Here is a 16,326-nt window from a genome sequence, read left to right on the forward strand (position 1 = left end):
CACGCCACGGCGACTTTTCTTAACGCCTTAAAAATCTAAGATAGCCTTGACCCCACCACGCAAAACACGAACTCAATGCCAAAGCAACGATAGTTTACCCTATCTTGACCTAGTTAGGTATTCTATACATAACATGAATGCTTCAACGTGACTAGAGCGAGACAATTAAGGATTTTTTGAAAATAGCTCGGATTGAATGCCTGGGAAGTTAAGATATAGTCTATAAAATTACATAGCCAGCGAAAAGTCTCCGAAGAAATCTTGCCAAGCAGTAGGAAAATAAAACAGATTAAGCCCCGGAAAGTCCCACTCGGAGACAAACTGCTCAGGAACAAACCACTGAAGATCCGCTTGAGCATCAAACAACTCCCAGAACGGCGACGTAGCCGTAGGGCCATCCGAGCTGGGTTGCTGTGTTTCCATCAGTGCACGCCCATACTTCTCAATACTGACCTTTAAGATCTGGAGATAAATATTCCCAGCTCCTGACTGAGTTCCACTAGCTCCAGCTTTGCTTAGCTCATCGACCAGTCGATTACCTTGTTCTAGCAGCTCTTGATGTTCCTCCTCGCGCTCAGGGATGAGGCGGGATAATTTGAGAAGCAATAGGAAGGAGAATGCGCACTTAGCCCACACGAAATCCATTGCGTATTTAAGTTTGGCGAGATAGAAACCTGGATCCATAATTATGAGCCGGAGATGACGGCGGGCACTTGCTTTGGCTGTCAGGAGTATTGTCCTTTCCGTGGTGGACATTGCGCTTCATATTTGTATTAACACAGATGGAACCAAATTAGGTGAATTAGTACTCACGCTACGTTCTCAACGCCCATGGATCGCAACGCTTTACAGTTGAGCATCATTTCTGCCCAGCATTTCTGCACTCGGAGGGCGACTAGTAGAGATGGCTTCTCTTCGGCGGCGGCAACACAACTTTCTGTGAATTGTTAGCAGGTTTTAGCGGATGATGCCAGTTGGTGTCATACCGATGATGCGCAGCCAGTCACTGCCAACGGTTAGCAAGTTCAGTAAGATATGATAGAGGTGGAAATTTACTTGAACCACAAATCTAGCTCAATTTTCATATCATGCACGTAATCCGCAATGCCTTGCCCATCAAGCGATGTGTTTCCTCCTAGAGCATCGCCGACATTGGCTATAGAGATTAATTTAGGCATTGGATCTAAATTCATGGAATTGGTCATACCTCTGAGGATGTTTAACTAACAGCAAAGATCAGTACATTTCTACGAGTCTATTTTAGGCACTCAACATACCTCAACCTGAGAGAACAACCGTAAATCCAAAATTGTCGAGGATGGATGGCTGAGTAAAACCCGACAGCGGCGAGCATTTCCTTTGAGCCGAATACCAGGTGGCTTTCCTCCATCAACGCGAAATCTACATTGCATCAGATTGGCCTAGTAATACTAATAAAAAAGGCAAAGGGCATCTTACATATGCTCGAGAACCAAAAGCCCGAACCAAGTCCGAGCGTTCCACATAAGAGTTCTCTCCTCTTCAAACATCTGGTTTGGCAAGGCATAAGCCATATCTTCATTCTGAAGGGCAAGCCGCTGGATTAATTCATCAAAAGCCTCGTGCAATTCTAAGTCCAGGGCCATGCGAGTGGCAAAGGATAAGATTAGTGAGCGTTCTGAGGAATAACAAGCAACTACGAGCATTGCTTGGACCGATTCTAGGCAGTTTAGCTCTTTGTTCTGGATTATGACGTTGATCCATTTCTTGAGTTCTGCGTGGAGGAGGTCGGACATTGAGCCTCCGGATCCTGGAAAAAGTTATTTAGTACAATGCCAGTGTGCATAAATTATGTACCAGGGGAGGGAATTCACTGGTTTCGACCATGCATCCAATGGTACATATTGCATTGAGAAGAATACTACTTCGCGATCTAACGGAGTCGAAAGAATCGTATTGAGTGTCGAAGATTGGGATATATCTGTCCTATACGATTCGCCAAACATGAGTATTTCAAGAACAAGACTAGTAGGGATAGATGATACCTACACATCCTGCGAAGAAGCTGGAGTCGTTTCAGTCAGCCATAATCCCCAATCGCTAAATACCTCTCTGCTCATACATACGTATTGAAGTATGATACAGCACATTCAAGCGAGATGAGTCCTTTATCAATAAAGTCCGCAACCGGGTCATTTCGAATCTCAAACCCAGATCGCTTTCTCTTGGGCGGTCTAGTAATTATCTGATTGGATGCGTAGAGAGGCTGAGCGGAAGTCTCATTTGGAGAAAGAGTTGGTACGGACGGCGGCATGGACCTTTGGTATCGGTGACTATTTGCGTGGCCAGCGGAGTTCATGCCAGGCATATTTGGAAATTCGTCTTGGGGGTGATCCTGTGGATGAACATAATGAGAACCCAAGGAGCCACAAGCGCTCTCGCGGCGCACGTGCGGTTGCTGATCACGGAGGTGGGTTGGAGACTGTGTTAGTTGGGATTTCGGCGTGGGCTGCGAGCGGCCTTGTTGAAGCAACTCGCGCATTTCATCTAGCTGCTTTTGGAGATATTGAACCTCGGACTCGACGCCTTCAATCCGCCTAGGGGATGTTAATCTTGGTTGGCAACTGATGAGACAAGTTCGTACTCTGAGACGGGGTCCTTCGGTATTTCGAAGAAGACACATTGTTTTTCCAATTTTTGACACCTATTTTATTGGTATCAATGTTTAGACTTCGTGTAAATAAGCCGTTGAGGAAACCCACCTTGTGCATGGCCTCTCTCCATCGCATTTTACCTTGAAACGATCAGCCAAAGGTCCCTCAATACTCAGGCTCCGAACCTTTGAGCACAGACCTTCGATTGCCGACAAGCACCGCAAGCTTTCTATGCATCAAAAACGCCATACATTGTTAGGGATTGTCCGCTGTTGTAGGGTCCCAATCGATTCAATAGCGACGTACCGGAATTCGCTTTTTCCCTGTTGTTGTTGGTGGGATAAGGTGCAGGGTTCCATCCTCTATCACCGCGTTGTACGGACTATGGTCAGGTCGGTCGGCCATGTAGAATCAGGAGTTTCTGTTTGCACCGATGATTCTCGGGGTTGACGGGAAGGGAAAGGGAAAACCTGGAGAAACGCGGGGTTCGGCATTTTCTCCGAGACGGCTATACAATCAGCCAGGTCCTACGGTAAACTAGTTCAGTAAAGGAAAAGCTAAGTTTTATGGGATTTTGCTGGCGTTTGTTTGATGAATGTAATTAATAATAAATACAATATATTCCAAGTTAAGCCAACTCCGACAATTGTGGCATATCAAATAAAGCAAAATCACGAGTCCTGCCCACTAGTTAGCTAGCTAGTCATAACACAGACTCACTAAACTGGCCAAATCTTAGAAGACATAGACAAAGTCCTCATTTTGCAAGTCAGTCAGATCTTTCAAGGAATTGTCATTTGCTGCTTGTTGGGGCAAATCCTCTTTGGCGTCGTCGGAGACAGCTTGAATGTTCTGCATCGACTGGTCTACAATCTTAGCGTCCTTTCCGAGAGCCACACGTCTCTTCTCATGCTTCTTGTTGAGGAAGCGCATATATGCAGTGTTTGCTCTAAGGTGTCACAATTAGCAAAATATGGATCACTTTAAATTTTGTGAAACCTACCCGGTTAGACCTATCAAGACACAAAACATCGCAAGGCTAGTCGAGGGTTAGTTATTTGGTGCTAAAGGCTTGTGCGTTTATAAACGTACTTTGAAAGCAGGCCACGACGATAAAGCGGCGCTTCGTTTGTGGTATAAAGGTTCGGCCCAAGGACCTATGAGAGGAATGTCAGTAGGAAACACGATGTAGGGACTTGGGGTGCTACATACATTACCAGCGCATTGTCCGACATACAGGATAGCGGTAGTAACCTTCTTTTTTGTCTCTCCAGCTGTGTTTCCTGCAGACCAGGAGTAGATCAATGGGGCTAGAGATGGTCAGTTGAGTTGAGTCCAACTTCTGAAACTAAGTAAACGCTTACTGATAGCTGGGTACACAGAGATCTGGATAGGACGGATTAGGATTTCTTCCACGGTCGCGTTTTCGTTTAGATTTAATACTTACAATGTAGTATCCTGCAAGTAGAGGCCCCTTGTGGCCATTGTCATGTGGAATCTGCAACAGCATCACACAGCCCGCGATGGGTGGGAGACAGAGCAATGCTAAGACTGGACCTTTCATTTTCCAGATGGTCGCTAGCCAAGCTCCTCCCATCGTGGCGACAAGCTGGACTGCACCGAATGGAATGTTGAAAAGCATGGTATCATATTCACTGAGGCCAAAGGACTTGATAATCAAAGGCCCGAAAGTAGTGATGCCGCCACTTGGAACACTGAAGTTCGGTTAGTAATTTCAATCTAGTATGTTACTCCTTTTAAGGCCAACTCACGAAATTGAGAACATTAACGAAAACCAGAACCATGATTTGGGGTCGAGCAAGGCTTCTTTTGCGTGGTCCCATTTCCACTCTTGACTCTCGACACCCTGTTGGTTCATTCGCTGTCTTTCAATAGATAATAGTTTGTCTTCCTCTCCAAGGAACTTGGCGGACACGGGGGAATCGGGCATGAAAACACTGCGTAAGTCTGTGTTAGTATAGTACAGACGAAAGGGACAAGGTCAAATCTTACAGAATAACGGCAGAGAACCCAACAGTAACTAGACCGAAAAATAGGAAGATTATCTAGTTGGTGTTAGGTGTTGATACCTGGACAGACAATGCCATATTCTAACCCACCTGGTAGGGTGCAAATATAGATGAACTGATGTGACCTAGTCCAAAGGCAATCAAGCTACCAAACTTTCCTTCGGTGTCAACTTAAGTGGTAAGAAAGCAATATGGGAAGGAACCCACCATATTCACGACTCCGTTCATCGCATACCAAGAGCTCAACCTCACGGGCTGCTCCTGACGGCGGTACCACATTTGAGTGACTGCAATGAAGGCCGGTGCTGATAAAGTCCATCGTTATTAGGGGCATTAGGGACAGTAAGGTATGATTGGGAGACAACGAACCAATTCCAGCCTCAAAGATACCAAGAAATATTCGACATGCAAGCAGCTCTCCAAAATTTGTAGCTGCAGTCATGCACGTTAAAGCAATACCCCATAGAAGGCAGGATGCAGCCAGAAATTTTGCTAGGGGTACTTTCACCAAAAGATAGGCGACCAGGGGCTGAAACACCAACTGAGCGAGATATATCGATCCTCCCAGCCAGGAGTACTGTTGGCCATGGAGATGAGCTTTCTCGACGATTCCAAAAACCGAGGCGTAAGAGATGGTCGACTTGTCGAGTTGCTGGAGGAAGTAGATTCCGAGGAGAATGGGAAGAAGACGCAGATCGATCTTTCGAAGAACTTTGGCGTTGTTCTCAGGGGTCAGAATGTTTGAATGCCCTGCCTCTTCGATGAGCTGCAAAGCCTGATCTCCTTTGGGCTGACTTCCTGTAGTATTATTATGAGGAGGCACGGCCCGTGAAAGCTCAGGCTCAATAGTCTCCACGAACTCCTCCTGTTGGCCCTTTGGCTGTGACATTGCTAATCACTCGCAGAGGCACAATGAGAAATAATAACAGACCAAGTGGCTATAGGAGGAGAATAAGTCGAATTGGAAGGCAAAGGACAAAATAGAGCTTGGATATATATAGTGCAGGTTGTATGCAGAAACCCCGTGGGGAAGGAAGTATAATACATTCCCCAGACAACACAATCAAACCCGAAGTGTCACATCACAAACGGTAAAGATTTATCCTTTTTAGCCACGAACATAGTTTCCGATGAAACTTTGTACAGTCCACGCGGTCAGTTGATCTGGAAACAAACGGGAAGACACGTTGCTACCTGTGGCCGACGTCGGATGTTTGATCCAATCATTTCACTAAGATAACTACCGTGAGAGGGGCGATGAGAAGAATATGAGTTATGAGAAATGCCGAGAAATCGTTAGTATCGGGTTTCGGTGAGAAAAACCGATAGAAAAATTAGCGTAGGATCGACCTTCTGGGGCCCCAGGATGTCTGTGTGGGGAAAAAACACGGCAATTCGGAGCGTTGCGGCAGAATCAAGTCAGGACTGGCCCTCTCACAACCTCCCGTCTCCGCTTCTCGGTGATTATCCCCGATCTCCGATTCTGTACAGGTACAATGCATGATTGGAACAGCGCGGGGTATAGGATGAGACAGGACCGAGGGGAGCTCGACAAGCATTCAAATATGCCGCCATATCAGGGAATATCCTGGTATTCTCTCCAGTTCCCCTGAATCAATTGCATTGTCTTTCACATTCATCATGCCTCAGAAGGAAAGCTGCCCCAAGGGCTACTCGCAAGTGCCCCAGCCCACCAATCAAGAAGCTTCCGTCCACATTCGAAGCAGCACAAAGAGCAAGAGTACCTTCGATTTCACCTTCGAGGCTGTTCGTCCCAACCTATTCCGAGCCACTTTCTCCTCCACAGAGCACCCTATCCCTCCGTATCCTAGTGTCGCCAAGCCCGAGACCAACCTCCAAGGCGCCAACGTCTTCACCAAGGAGGGTGCCTCCTCCAAAACAATCAATGTCGCCGGTGTCACTGCTTCCGTAGACTGGGAACACACCCCTGTGGTGAAACTGTCATGGGCTGGCTCCGAGAAGCCTCTGCATGAGGATTTGCCGCTGCGGTCTTATGTCGCCGACGGCGAGGGTGTCGCCAACTACTCCGTGCATGACCGCGAATGCCTCCATGTTGGACTCGGCGAGAAGGCGGCTCCCATGGATTTGACTGGTCGTCAATTCCAACTCTCGGCCACAGACTCTTTTGGATATGATGTATATAACACCGATCCCCTTTACAAACACATCCCGCTCCTGATCAAGGCTTCTGCCGAGGGATGTGTGGCTATCTTCTCGACGACTCATGGCCGAGGTCTGTGGTCTGTGGGGGCCGAGATCGATGGTCTCTGGGGATACTTCAAGGTTTACCGTCAGGACTATGGTGGGATTGAGCAATACTACATTGTTGGCAAGACCATCAAGGATGTTGTCCGCTCGTATGCCGAGTTGGTCGGCTTCCCTATTTTGGTGCCCCGCTGGGCTTACGGCTATATCTCCGGTGGCTACAAGTACACCATGCTAGATGAACCGCAAAAGGCCCATTTAGCCCTTCTGGAATTTGCGGAAAAGCTCAAGCAGCATGGGATTCCCTGCTCCGCCCACCAAATGAGTTCGGGCTATTCCATTGCTGAGACTGAGCCCAAGGTTCGCAACGTCTTTACATGGAACCGGGAACGCTTCCCAGATCCCCAAGACTGGATTTCCAAGATGCACCAGTACGGTATACGACTTCTCACGAACATCAAGCCTTTCCTGTTGGCTTCTCACCCCGACTTCCAGAAGCTCGTTGATGCCGGTGGCTTCTTCAGGGATGCCGAGAAGGAGCCTGGTTACATGCGGCTGTGGAGTGCTGGTGGTGCTACTGGCGGTGACGGTGCCCACATTGATTTCACTTCAGCGGAGGCCTTCAAGTGGTGGTACGACGGCGTCCAGAGTCTGAAAAGGGTTGGCATTGACGGTATGTGGAACGATAACAACGAATACACCTTACCCGATGATGACTGGACCATGTCTCTCAATGAGCCCACCGTCGCCGACGCCGTAGCAAAGAAGGTCAAGAACTCTGTCGGTCTCTGGGGTCGTGCGCTACACACCGAGTTGATGGGTAAATCTTCCCACGATGCTCTGCAAGATATGGAACCCAAGCTGCGTCCCTTTGTCCTGACCCGCAGTGCTACCGCTGGAACTCTACGCTACGCTGCATCATCCTGGAGTGGCGATAACGTAACCAGCTGGGAAAATATGAAGGGCGCTAATGCCCTATCACTTAACGCCGGTATGTCCCTTCTTCAATGCGAAGGCCACGACATCGGCGGGTTCGAAGGCCCCCAACCCTCCCCAGAGCTCCTCCTCCGCTGGATCCAACTCGGCTGCCACGCTCCCCGTTTCGCAATCAACTGCTTCAAAACTTCTCCCAAAGACTCTTCCGTCGGTGACGTCATCGAGCCTTTTATGTACCCCGAGATCACGCCTCAGGTTCGCGCCGCCATTAAGCGTCGCTACGAAATGCTGCCCTACATCTACTCCCTTGGTTTGGAGAGCCACAAATTCGCAACGCCGCCGCAGCGCTGGACCGGCTGGGGATACGAGTCTGATCCGGAGGTGTGGACCAAAACACTCAAGGCAGGGGAGGACCAGTTCTGGTTCGGAGAGACCTTGCTCGTTGGTGGAGTATACAAAACAGGCGTTGACGTCGCGAACGTCTACCTTCCCCGCAAATCAGGTGTCTTCGACTACGGCTACGTCAACGTGAATGCCCCGTACCAGTACCTTGCATCCGGGCAGTGGGCCGAGATCTCGTCGGAATGGCAGAAGAGCATTGCGCTCATTGCGCGTGTTGGTGGTGCCATTCCCGTCGGCAAGAGCGTGCACACCCGTGTTCCTGGCGATGAGACCGCTGCATCAGTGGCCGTTCAGGATATCGACGATTACCGTGGCGTGGAAGTATTCCCACCCAAGGGAACTTCGCACGGTACGGTCTTTGCTACGACTTGGTATGAAGATGATGGTATCTCGGTTCGACCTGGTACCGCTACATACACAGTTAGCTATAGCTCTACTGAGGAGAAAGTGCTAGTTAGGTTTGAGCGTGATGAGGCTGGCTTTGCTCCTGCTTGGAAGGATTTGGATATTATTTTGCATAACGGGGATCAGCGTCGGGTTGTCTCAAGTACTGGTGATGAGATCGTGCTTAAGGGTACAGACTCGCGTGGTCGTGTTGTGTATACCCTTCAGGCCTAGGTCTTTGAGATTTGTACATAGACACTGGGGTATGGATATACCGGATTAGATTGAGAATAGATGAATTTGCATGGGTTTCTGGTATTTCTAATGTGGATTCTACTAGCATTGAAGCAATCGGAGCGAACCACGTACAAGATAGGAGAGAGATATACGTTTAAAGACCTTTTGAATTGCGTATACCGCGGGGGAATGATTTTAATTTTTTTTGTAACCCATTCGGAGTACCAATTGCATCCCAGGAATCTATCAGAGTACTGCAACACCACCCTAGTCTTATACTTTATGACCAAGGTCGGAAACAATACTCACTGGCCATTCCTTATCACACAACCGATTTGTCGCCTGAGAGTTATTTAAGCATGTCGCCTCCTAGTGAACCTTCTTCTGTACTTTTCCTACCATTTCAGACCTGCCCGGTACTATCTATCATAGCAGTATCTTGTTGTTACCTATGCTCACATATGATCTTTAGGTTTTGACCGTGTTCAGAAAGTTTGTCCTTGTGCCTCCTTAGGCACAATGAATCTTTAGTTTGTGCACTTTGATCTTGCTCGTCTCCTGTATTCAACCTTACTTCGCTAACCTGCTTCCGTAAATCTTGATATCCTCCCATATCTCAGTCCAGGAGTAGGGATGCCTCCCTTGAGAATGTTGGCACTATCAATATCTCTACTGCCACCATCCCCCGGATGGACGACTCGGCTGCGCTATCCTGACACCGCTAACAAAACGAGCAACGCGGCAAAATTTCACACTCTGATAAACAACCGGTCAAGAGGTAAGAACGACCTTGTATCACGGTAATCGATCATATTTCCTGACATTCTTGCTTGTTATCTGTCAATCTTCCATCATATTCCTTTTGTACAAGGATGATTTTGTACGTTATCTTAGAGTCGATTTTACAGCTGCCAATTGTGTCTAAACCTTTCCCAATTGGGTATCAAAGGGCCGTTAGTTGGATAGGGAAAGTGCAGTATGAATTAATTTTTACATATGTCTATTCTCAATCAGTTCACGCTAAAGTAAAAACCTTTTCCGCCGCTTAACGTCACCAGAGCTATAATATTGTCGTTGAAATCTGTGTGGAGGTAAAAATCAAAGTAGTTTGGAGACTTTCAACTCCAAAGTGGGGCTTGTGTGGAGCCTCATATGGCTCTGCAACCCTCTAGTAGCTTGACGAGATATTTCAAGATCTTCCCGAGGTCTTTTTGATTCCTGTTTATCTCCCAATATTTTCATTGTCCATAACTCATTTTTACACCCGGCACGCAAACTTCATTCTCGAATTATGGCCCAGAAATATATCCCTTCGACCATGAAGGCGTTGAGGTTGATCAAGGTATGCCCTTACGGATTCTAAATGTCCAAGCACATGGCAAACGTCGAATCTGAACCTCAGCTAATAATCAATCAGTACAATGAAAATTACCAACTTCGCACGGATGTGCCAGTCCCTGCTCCTGGCCCAGGAGAGCTCCTAATCCGCGTGGCTGCGGCGGGATTTTGCCACACCGATTACCAGGTCTATCAAGGTGTATATGGCACAAATTTGCCCATCACCGGTTCACACGAGCCTGCAGGAACCGTTGTAAAAATTGGCTCTGACGTACCAGGCGATTGGAAGGTAGATGACCGGGTCGGTGTGATAAATTTCAGAGAGCCATGCAACGCCTGCAATGGATGCAGATGGAGGATGAAGACGTACAGCTCCCTAGATGCCCGCTATTGCGAGAACAAGACCATGAGCGGTATCCTGAAGGCGGACGGCGGATTTGCTGAGTATATGATTGCCTCCCACTACGCAGTTGTCCGATTGCCACGTGAGCTGTCCTTTGAACAGGCAGCGCCCCTGATGTGTGCTGGTGTATGTCTGCCTCTTTACTATATATCCGTGAGAATATGCTGACTTACGAGAATCATCCAGGCCACCGTATGGAATGCGGTCAAGGAAACCGGGGTGCAGAAGGGAGGTTCGGTGGCCATTGTTGGGATCGGCGGCCTTGGGGTGCTCGCTATACAGTTTGCCAAGGCTAGGGGGCTACGTGTTGTCGCTATAGACAAGCGCGACATTGGCCTGAAGCTTGCATCTGAAGTTCCTGCTCACCTCAGACCCGACCTTACCATCAGCTTCAATAGCCATGTTGCTATCCAACAGATCTCTGACTTTACCGACGGTATTGGCTTGAACAGTGCTGTGGTATGTACCGATGATGTTTCTGCCAGTGACTGGGCTCTGCACCGTCTTCAGCCTAAAGGCGTCTGTGTCGTTCTTGGTCTGCCAGAATCTGGCTTCAAGTTCGATGCGTTTAATCTCGTATTCCGAGAAATTGTTGTCAAGGGATCATTGCATTGCCCTGTTGATGAAGCCGAAAAAATGGTTGAAGCCGTTGTTGAGAACGGAGTCGTCAGCCATCTTACACTTCTTCCTCTAGAGGAGGGCGAGAACATTCCCGAGAGGGCAGCTGCGCATTCATTTACCGGAAGACTGGTAGTAAAAATTTAGTGGGCCAATTGCTTGATAGAATAAACTCATTCTCTGCTAGATGAACCCCAAATTAGAGCTTTCATAAATACTAGAATATTTTTTATCACGGGCCTCGGCGTTGGGGACCCTGAAGTATAAAGCTTTCATACAATTATCTTCAAATGTTGATTCACGATCTGATATATGGTATTGTCCAAGTATTGGATAACATAGCTACATTATTTATTAATAAAAATGCTAGAATCAAATAACTACAGTTGATAAGGTCGGTGGAAAGGTAGCAGTGTCTCCGCTATCTCCGTTGGTGTTCACATTTAGAAATAAAGCAATTATCACTCAGTTGACGCATAGAGAACTAGTCTTAAGACTTTGGTCTAGGTGGCCAATGGGACAAAACTCGCGATAAGCAAAGTCTAGTTGGAGGTCGTGGTTGTGGAGGTAGGCCTTGAGAGTTGGAGGGGATAATGTGGGCCTTGCATCCACGGGGTATCAATGACGTAATCAGATCTATAAGAGGTCGGCCCAGGTACTCACCTTTGAACGGTCTACAGGAAAGCACCTAAAGGGGTAACTAGTTACTAACCTGTTGTGCTAGGTCAGAATTGTCAGCTCTGTCCAAATGGAGTGAAACGAGGGGGTTTCTAAGAATTCTCTAGCTGATCTGGTTGATCCCCCAGCCGGCTAGCTGTTGTCAGTTGGAGAAATAATTAGCCATTTTAGCAATATAAAATCCGAAGTCAAACTCGTTCAATAGACATATCTCATTCGAACAGCAACACCTGAATCCTCTTCGCGCAGTCTAATCTATCCACTTCCCAAGATCATTTGTATGTCCCCATTCCGTCGCCCCTGACCTGTGACCAATGACCTTTCCCTAACCTCCAAGCCTAGAAAATGTCTGCCAACATCAAGACCGTTCCTACCGCCGAGTTCGATGCCGTGATCCAGACAGCCAACAAGTACACCGATGGCTTGCGCTCTGGCAGCTCCGAGACTGTTGCGCAAGCGTTCCACAAGGACGCCATCATGTACGGCTTCATCAACCCTCCTAAGCCCGATATGCTCGCAGGCCCCATTGGCAACCTCTTCACTTTTGTTCGTGACAATGGCAGCGCCCCCAGTATTAAGACCCACAACGATGTGCTTGCTATCACTCAAACGACCGCTGTCGTCCGCATCGACATGGAAGGTGACGCCTCGGGTGCCGACTATACCGACTTCCTCACTCTCATCAAGATCGACGGTCAATGGCAGGTTGTTGCCAAGGTTTTCCACAAGTACGTCTAAAGTGTTGTTGGAATACCTAATCAATGTGTTGGCTTAGGTCAGTTATCACTGAGAAATGATAGCTCGTGAAATAGAAGACGAAGTTTTACTGCTTCTTGGGACTGTGGTCAAGTTTTGACACCTCTCTGTTAGAATTAATGTATTTTACATATTTCATCATTATATAATGTCACTTTAATCTATATACAGATGATTCTCTTGTGGCTCTAGCCTTTTTTCAAGGATCTCTGCGACGATAGACAGCGTCTCCCCAATGACTCGAACAATTTCGAATATATGCACACCTTGGAATGTCTCAGCCCATAGCCTCACAACAGTCGCCGCCATCCGACGGATACAGTAACTATCTGCCTCCTTGCTTTCCAGCGTATCTGCCCAATCCGTTTCTCTTATGAGGCTGGCAATCATCCCAAGCAGCTTTCGTTCGTCTTCTCGTAGGGTTTCCAGCCCCGACGCTTCTACCACGTCGGAAATAATACCTAGCCAACGACTGAGTAGAATCGCACATTCCAGTGTACAGAGAGGATGTTGGATACTCCCATTCACAGACTGTGTACACGCGGCAAAGGCGACGCCGACCCGAATTGGAATACTAAGGGCGTGGATGCATTGAAGGACAGCCCGATCGATGTGTAAGGAGCGCGTAAATAATGGTGTGTTGTTTGTGAAAAGAAGAGCGATTGACTGTGGGTCCTGTGATAACAGGTTTCGACATGGGCCGAGGTTGGCATTGAGACGGAGATATGCGAGTCTCAGCAAGGCGGCCGAGTTGAATCCGAGAGGCCCCCGAGGAGACTCAGGGTCAAGCGAAGTTTCCAGGGTTGCTTCCCAAGACCTTTGCCATGTCTGGAGAGCAGACTCGAATTTCTTCATGATATCCAAACGGATCGTGTGGCTGGTTGTGCTCTGTCGCTCAAAGTATATGCTCTGGATCAACGCATTTATCAGGGCATAATTTCCAAGCGCAGAAAGTGGCTCTTCGTGATGGACGTCTGTTCCGGCCATCATGTCCGTGAGAGTTGACTGGAACTGTCGCTCAGTGTGGCCATATGTTTCCCTTGTGTGTTGCCACTCGGCTGCGGATGTGTTCACCCATTCTGTGTTACAGTGGGGAAGCGAAAGTCGGATTTCCTGGTTCAGGATCAAGGGGGGCACATCGAAGGAGATACTGCAGAGGTTCAGGAGGGTGTAAGATACGAAAAGAGTACGTCGGCGCTCTTCCCGGTTTATCCAATCTGACCAAGTGCATCTTCCAACTATTCCATCTGGTTGTCCCAACCCGGCTTCTCGGGTAAGCATTGCAAGCTGACTTCCCATTGACAAAGCATCTTGTACAGCAGGCACATCTGCCCACATCGCCATTGCTATTAAGATGACAAGGGATTGTAGTGTTTGTAACCCTAATGGAGAAGTGGTCGTTTTGGTAGGAAAATGGCAGTGATCAGACCCTTCGTCTCCATCGATATTGGTGGAATTTGATCTAGAAACCTTATTTCTCGGATGATTTGATGAGCCTCTTGCAAGACGTGTGAGAGATAGCCGGGTACGCAGTCCAAGGTGATGCATTATGATCGCTTTGGCGGCCAAGTAAAGCTTATATCCCTTCCTCTTCTCGACCCGACAGAATGCACCCATCGCGACCATTGCAAGGAGAAGCTCGGGTGATATATTGTCCAATTTAAGAGTAGGGGGGTGAATGAGAGGAAAATGCTCATGGAAGCCTCGGAAATAGCCCGAAATGTATCGCGAAATGGTATGCCTGGACGGAATGAGAAAACCGGTGGGCAAAATATCGTCGTATGTTCGAATACCAGCGGAGATTCGGTCATATGCAAGTGCGGAAATATTCCATGGCAATGCAGTTTCCGTGTCAGTAACAGGGTCAATTCCTCCCGGTGAGTCTAACTCGTTGTGTGGTAGCCTCTCATCGCGCGAGGAGAGAGAGTCTGGCTCTAAAGGTGGGAGTCTAGATGGAAGCGAAATGAAAGACAGGGGTTCATCTGCGTTCCTGGGTATCGAGTCTTGTCCGCTTTGCTCGGTGTGAGAAATCGGTGCCATCGAGCTATTGACTCTATGATTATCTGTCTGCCAGATATCAGACAATGAAAAGTCGGTGTCAAAGAACGACGCAGGTAAAAAATCAGCAATATCGTTGCTATTGTTCCAGAGCATCTCAAACTCGTATGTAGAACTAAAGTCAAAGCTGGCTGTTGGATCATGAGGCATGAGCCCAGCATAATGTGGTTGATCAAACAGTAATCCAGGTGCAGAAGCACCTTGGATCACGGAGCTCTGCTGGGCTGATTCCGTGATTGGTACAAGTGGCCTCGGAGAAGATTGGTACGTTTCAAGGGGTGTGACCAGTCTAATGATTGATCTCACGAGTTAGCGTAACTCTCGCGTAGCCGACATATAGTCTACCTTTCTTCGGTTGTGGCCGTGTCGTTTTGACTGAAATGTAGAGTGCTTGTCTCCACTGATGATGAGTTATGATCGACATTCTCGATTATTATACTAATGATTGATTTGGTACGTGAGCGTGAATTTCGCGTAATTGAGAGATGGTCTACCTTTCTTCCGTCATGGTCGCGCTGTTTTGGTTGAGATTTAGCCTGAATGGTTCGGCAGGCGATTCACGATGGTCAAGTCGACGATGGCGCATGAGAAGATCCCTAGGTGTTTATTGTGAGACAAAAGCATACATCTATCTCGAGGAATTTATGAATCACCTTCTATAAAAGTTTTTTCCACAGTCACAAGAAAATGGCTTTTCCTGAGTATCTAGGCCTTGTAAGCAATAACCACGAAATAATATGGGACAGAAGTAAAACCTACGAATGCGTTCATGTCGCTGCAGATGTTCCACTCGCTTAAACTCCATTTTGCAGAACCTGCATGGAGACACGAGAACTTTGGGTCGTCCACGAGGCATGATAAACCGTGGCCGTGGCAATGGGTCTTTATTTGGAACTGTCGAAGTAAGCCCTTTAAATTCTGTGTATATGTCTATAGACCTGCATTTACAGATGACCAAAAGGTGGACTTGAAGGAGGGGGACCGTTGAACGCCGAGCCAATCACGTGTCTCTTATCACATCTTTATCTCTCGGAATCATTTCATTTCATCGTTTTAATCCTCGTTCCATGTCAGTTGAAATTGAGTATGTTCTATTCTTTATGCGCTGCCTAAATATGTAGGCTAGGAGGCGATAAAGGAGACATGGACCTGAGCTGACACCTGGAGTCATTTGTCCAACGAAACCCTTGAAGTTGAAATTCTTTGCATGCTTGCGAAAGTGGCAGTTATCCAAAACTAATAGTATTATTTGTTTCTGATATATCTTGGTCCAGACCCTCCCTGATTATACAAGTACATTTGTATACTCATGGACGTAAAACATGCGGCGTTACAAACTCCCTCTATTCATACTAGAGTGGTGCTAGTACATCATATGTCGCCTACTGTCCATAGATAGATATACAAGCCTCCGCGGCAAGTAACTTGACGAGTACCTCGGCATGAGACCTGACAATTAAAGCGCGTATTGTCATTTCTCAGGTTCATCGCACAAGAAACTCATTGAATGATTGCCAAGCCATCCGGAAAATCGGTGTAACAAGGTTGAGGTAGCCCTAAATAGGCCATGTCTCCAGTTATCGGCAGGAGCTTCCCATGGGCTTATCAAAGGCGTGATATTTCCACA

The 16,326-nt window shown here is 47.5% G+C and overlaps 6 protein-coding genes across 6 annotated transcripts; 3 read left to right on the forward strand and 3 right to left on the reverse strand.

Annotated features, from left to right (window-relative positions):
- Positions 1 to 228: 228 nt before the first annotated feature.
- On the reverse strand, positions 229 to 3,038 carry N7537_009090 (uncharacterized protein; the record flags this gene model as incomplete). Its single annotated transcript, XM_056900144.1, has 14 exons — positions 229 to 760; positions 814 to 937; positions 987 to 1,006; positions 1,057 to 1,156; positions 1,208 to 1,223; positions 1,278 to 1,401; positions 1,459 to 1,789; positions 1,854 to 1,965; positions 2,029 to 2,044; positions 2,106 to 2,576; positions 2,624 to 2,683; positions 2,742 to 2,773; positions 2,833 to 2,862; positions 2,940 to 3,038. The coding sequence occupies 14 exons, from the start codon at positions 3,036 to 3,038 to the stop codon at positions 229 to 231; spliced, it is 2,067 nt and encodes a 688-aa protein (XP_056748812.1).
- A 330-nt stretch (positions 3,039 to 3,368) lies between these two features.
- Positions 3,369 to 5,552, reverse strand: N7537_009091 (uncharacterized protein; the record flags this gene model as incomplete). The annotated part of the gene is made up of 11 exons (XM_056900145.1): positions 3,369 to 3,582; positions 3,637 to 3,672; positions 3,726 to 3,790; positions 3,846 to 3,943; positions 3,998 to 4,019; positions 4,081 to 4,348; positions 4,406 to 4,591; positions 4,647 to 4,699; positions 4,754 to 4,816; positions 4,871 to 4,968; positions 5,033 to 5,552. 11 exons carry the CDS (start codon positions 5,550 to 5,552, stop codon positions 3,369 to 3,371), a joined length of 1,623 nt encoding a protein of 540 aa, XP_056748813.1.
- Positions 5,553 to 6,304: 752 nt separating this feature from the next.
- On the forward strand, positions 6,305 to 8,845 carry N7537_009092 (putative alpha-glucosidase; the record flags this gene model as incomplete). Its single annotated transcript, XM_056900146.1, has 1 exon — positions 6,305 to 8,845. One exon carries the CDS (start codon positions 6,305 to 6,307, stop codon positions 8,843 to 8,845), a length of 2,541 nt encoding a protein of 846 aa, XP_056748814.1.
- Positions 8,846 to 10,139: 1,294 nt separating this feature from the next.
- N7537_009093 (zinc-dependent alcohol dehydrogenase) lies at positions 10,140 to 11,354 on the forward strand (the record flags this gene model as incomplete). Its single annotated transcript, XM_056900147.1, has 3 exons — positions 10,140 to 10,190; positions 10,266 to 10,715; positions 10,776 to 11,354. 3 exons carry the CDS (start codon positions 10,140 to 10,142, stop codon positions 11,352 to 11,354), a joined length of 1,080 nt encoding a protein of 359 aa, XP_056748815.1.
- Positions 11,355 to 12,230: 876 nt separating this feature from the next.
- On the forward strand, positions 12,231 to 12,623 carry N7537_009094 (uncharacterized protein; the record flags this gene model as incomplete). The annotated part of the gene is made up of 1 exon (XM_056900148.1): positions 12,231 to 12,623. One exon carries the CDS (start codon positions 12,231 to 12,233, stop codon positions 12,621 to 12,623), a length of 393 nt encoding a protein of 130 aa, XP_056748816.1.
- Positions 12,624 to 12,797: 174 nt separating this feature from the next.
- Positions 12,798 to 14,849, reverse strand: N7537_009095 (uncharacterized protein; the record flags this gene model as incomplete). The annotated part of the gene is made up of 1 exon (XM_056900149.1): positions 12,798 to 14,849. One exon carries the CDS (start codon positions 14,847 to 14,849, stop codon positions 12,798 to 12,800), a length of 2,052 nt encoding a protein of 683 aa, XP_056748817.1.
- Between the last annotated feature and the right edge of the window lie 1,477 nt (positions 14,850 to 16,326).

The sequence above is a fragment of the Penicillium hordei genome, assembly GCF_028827395.1.
Source record: "Penicillium hordei strain IBT 12815 chromosome Unknown utg000005l_segment0_segment0, whole genome shotgun sequence".
Classification (NCBI taxonomy): domain Eukaryota; kingdom Fungi; phylum Ascomycota; class Eurotiomycetes; order Eurotiales; family Aspergillaceae; genus Penicillium; species Penicillium hordei.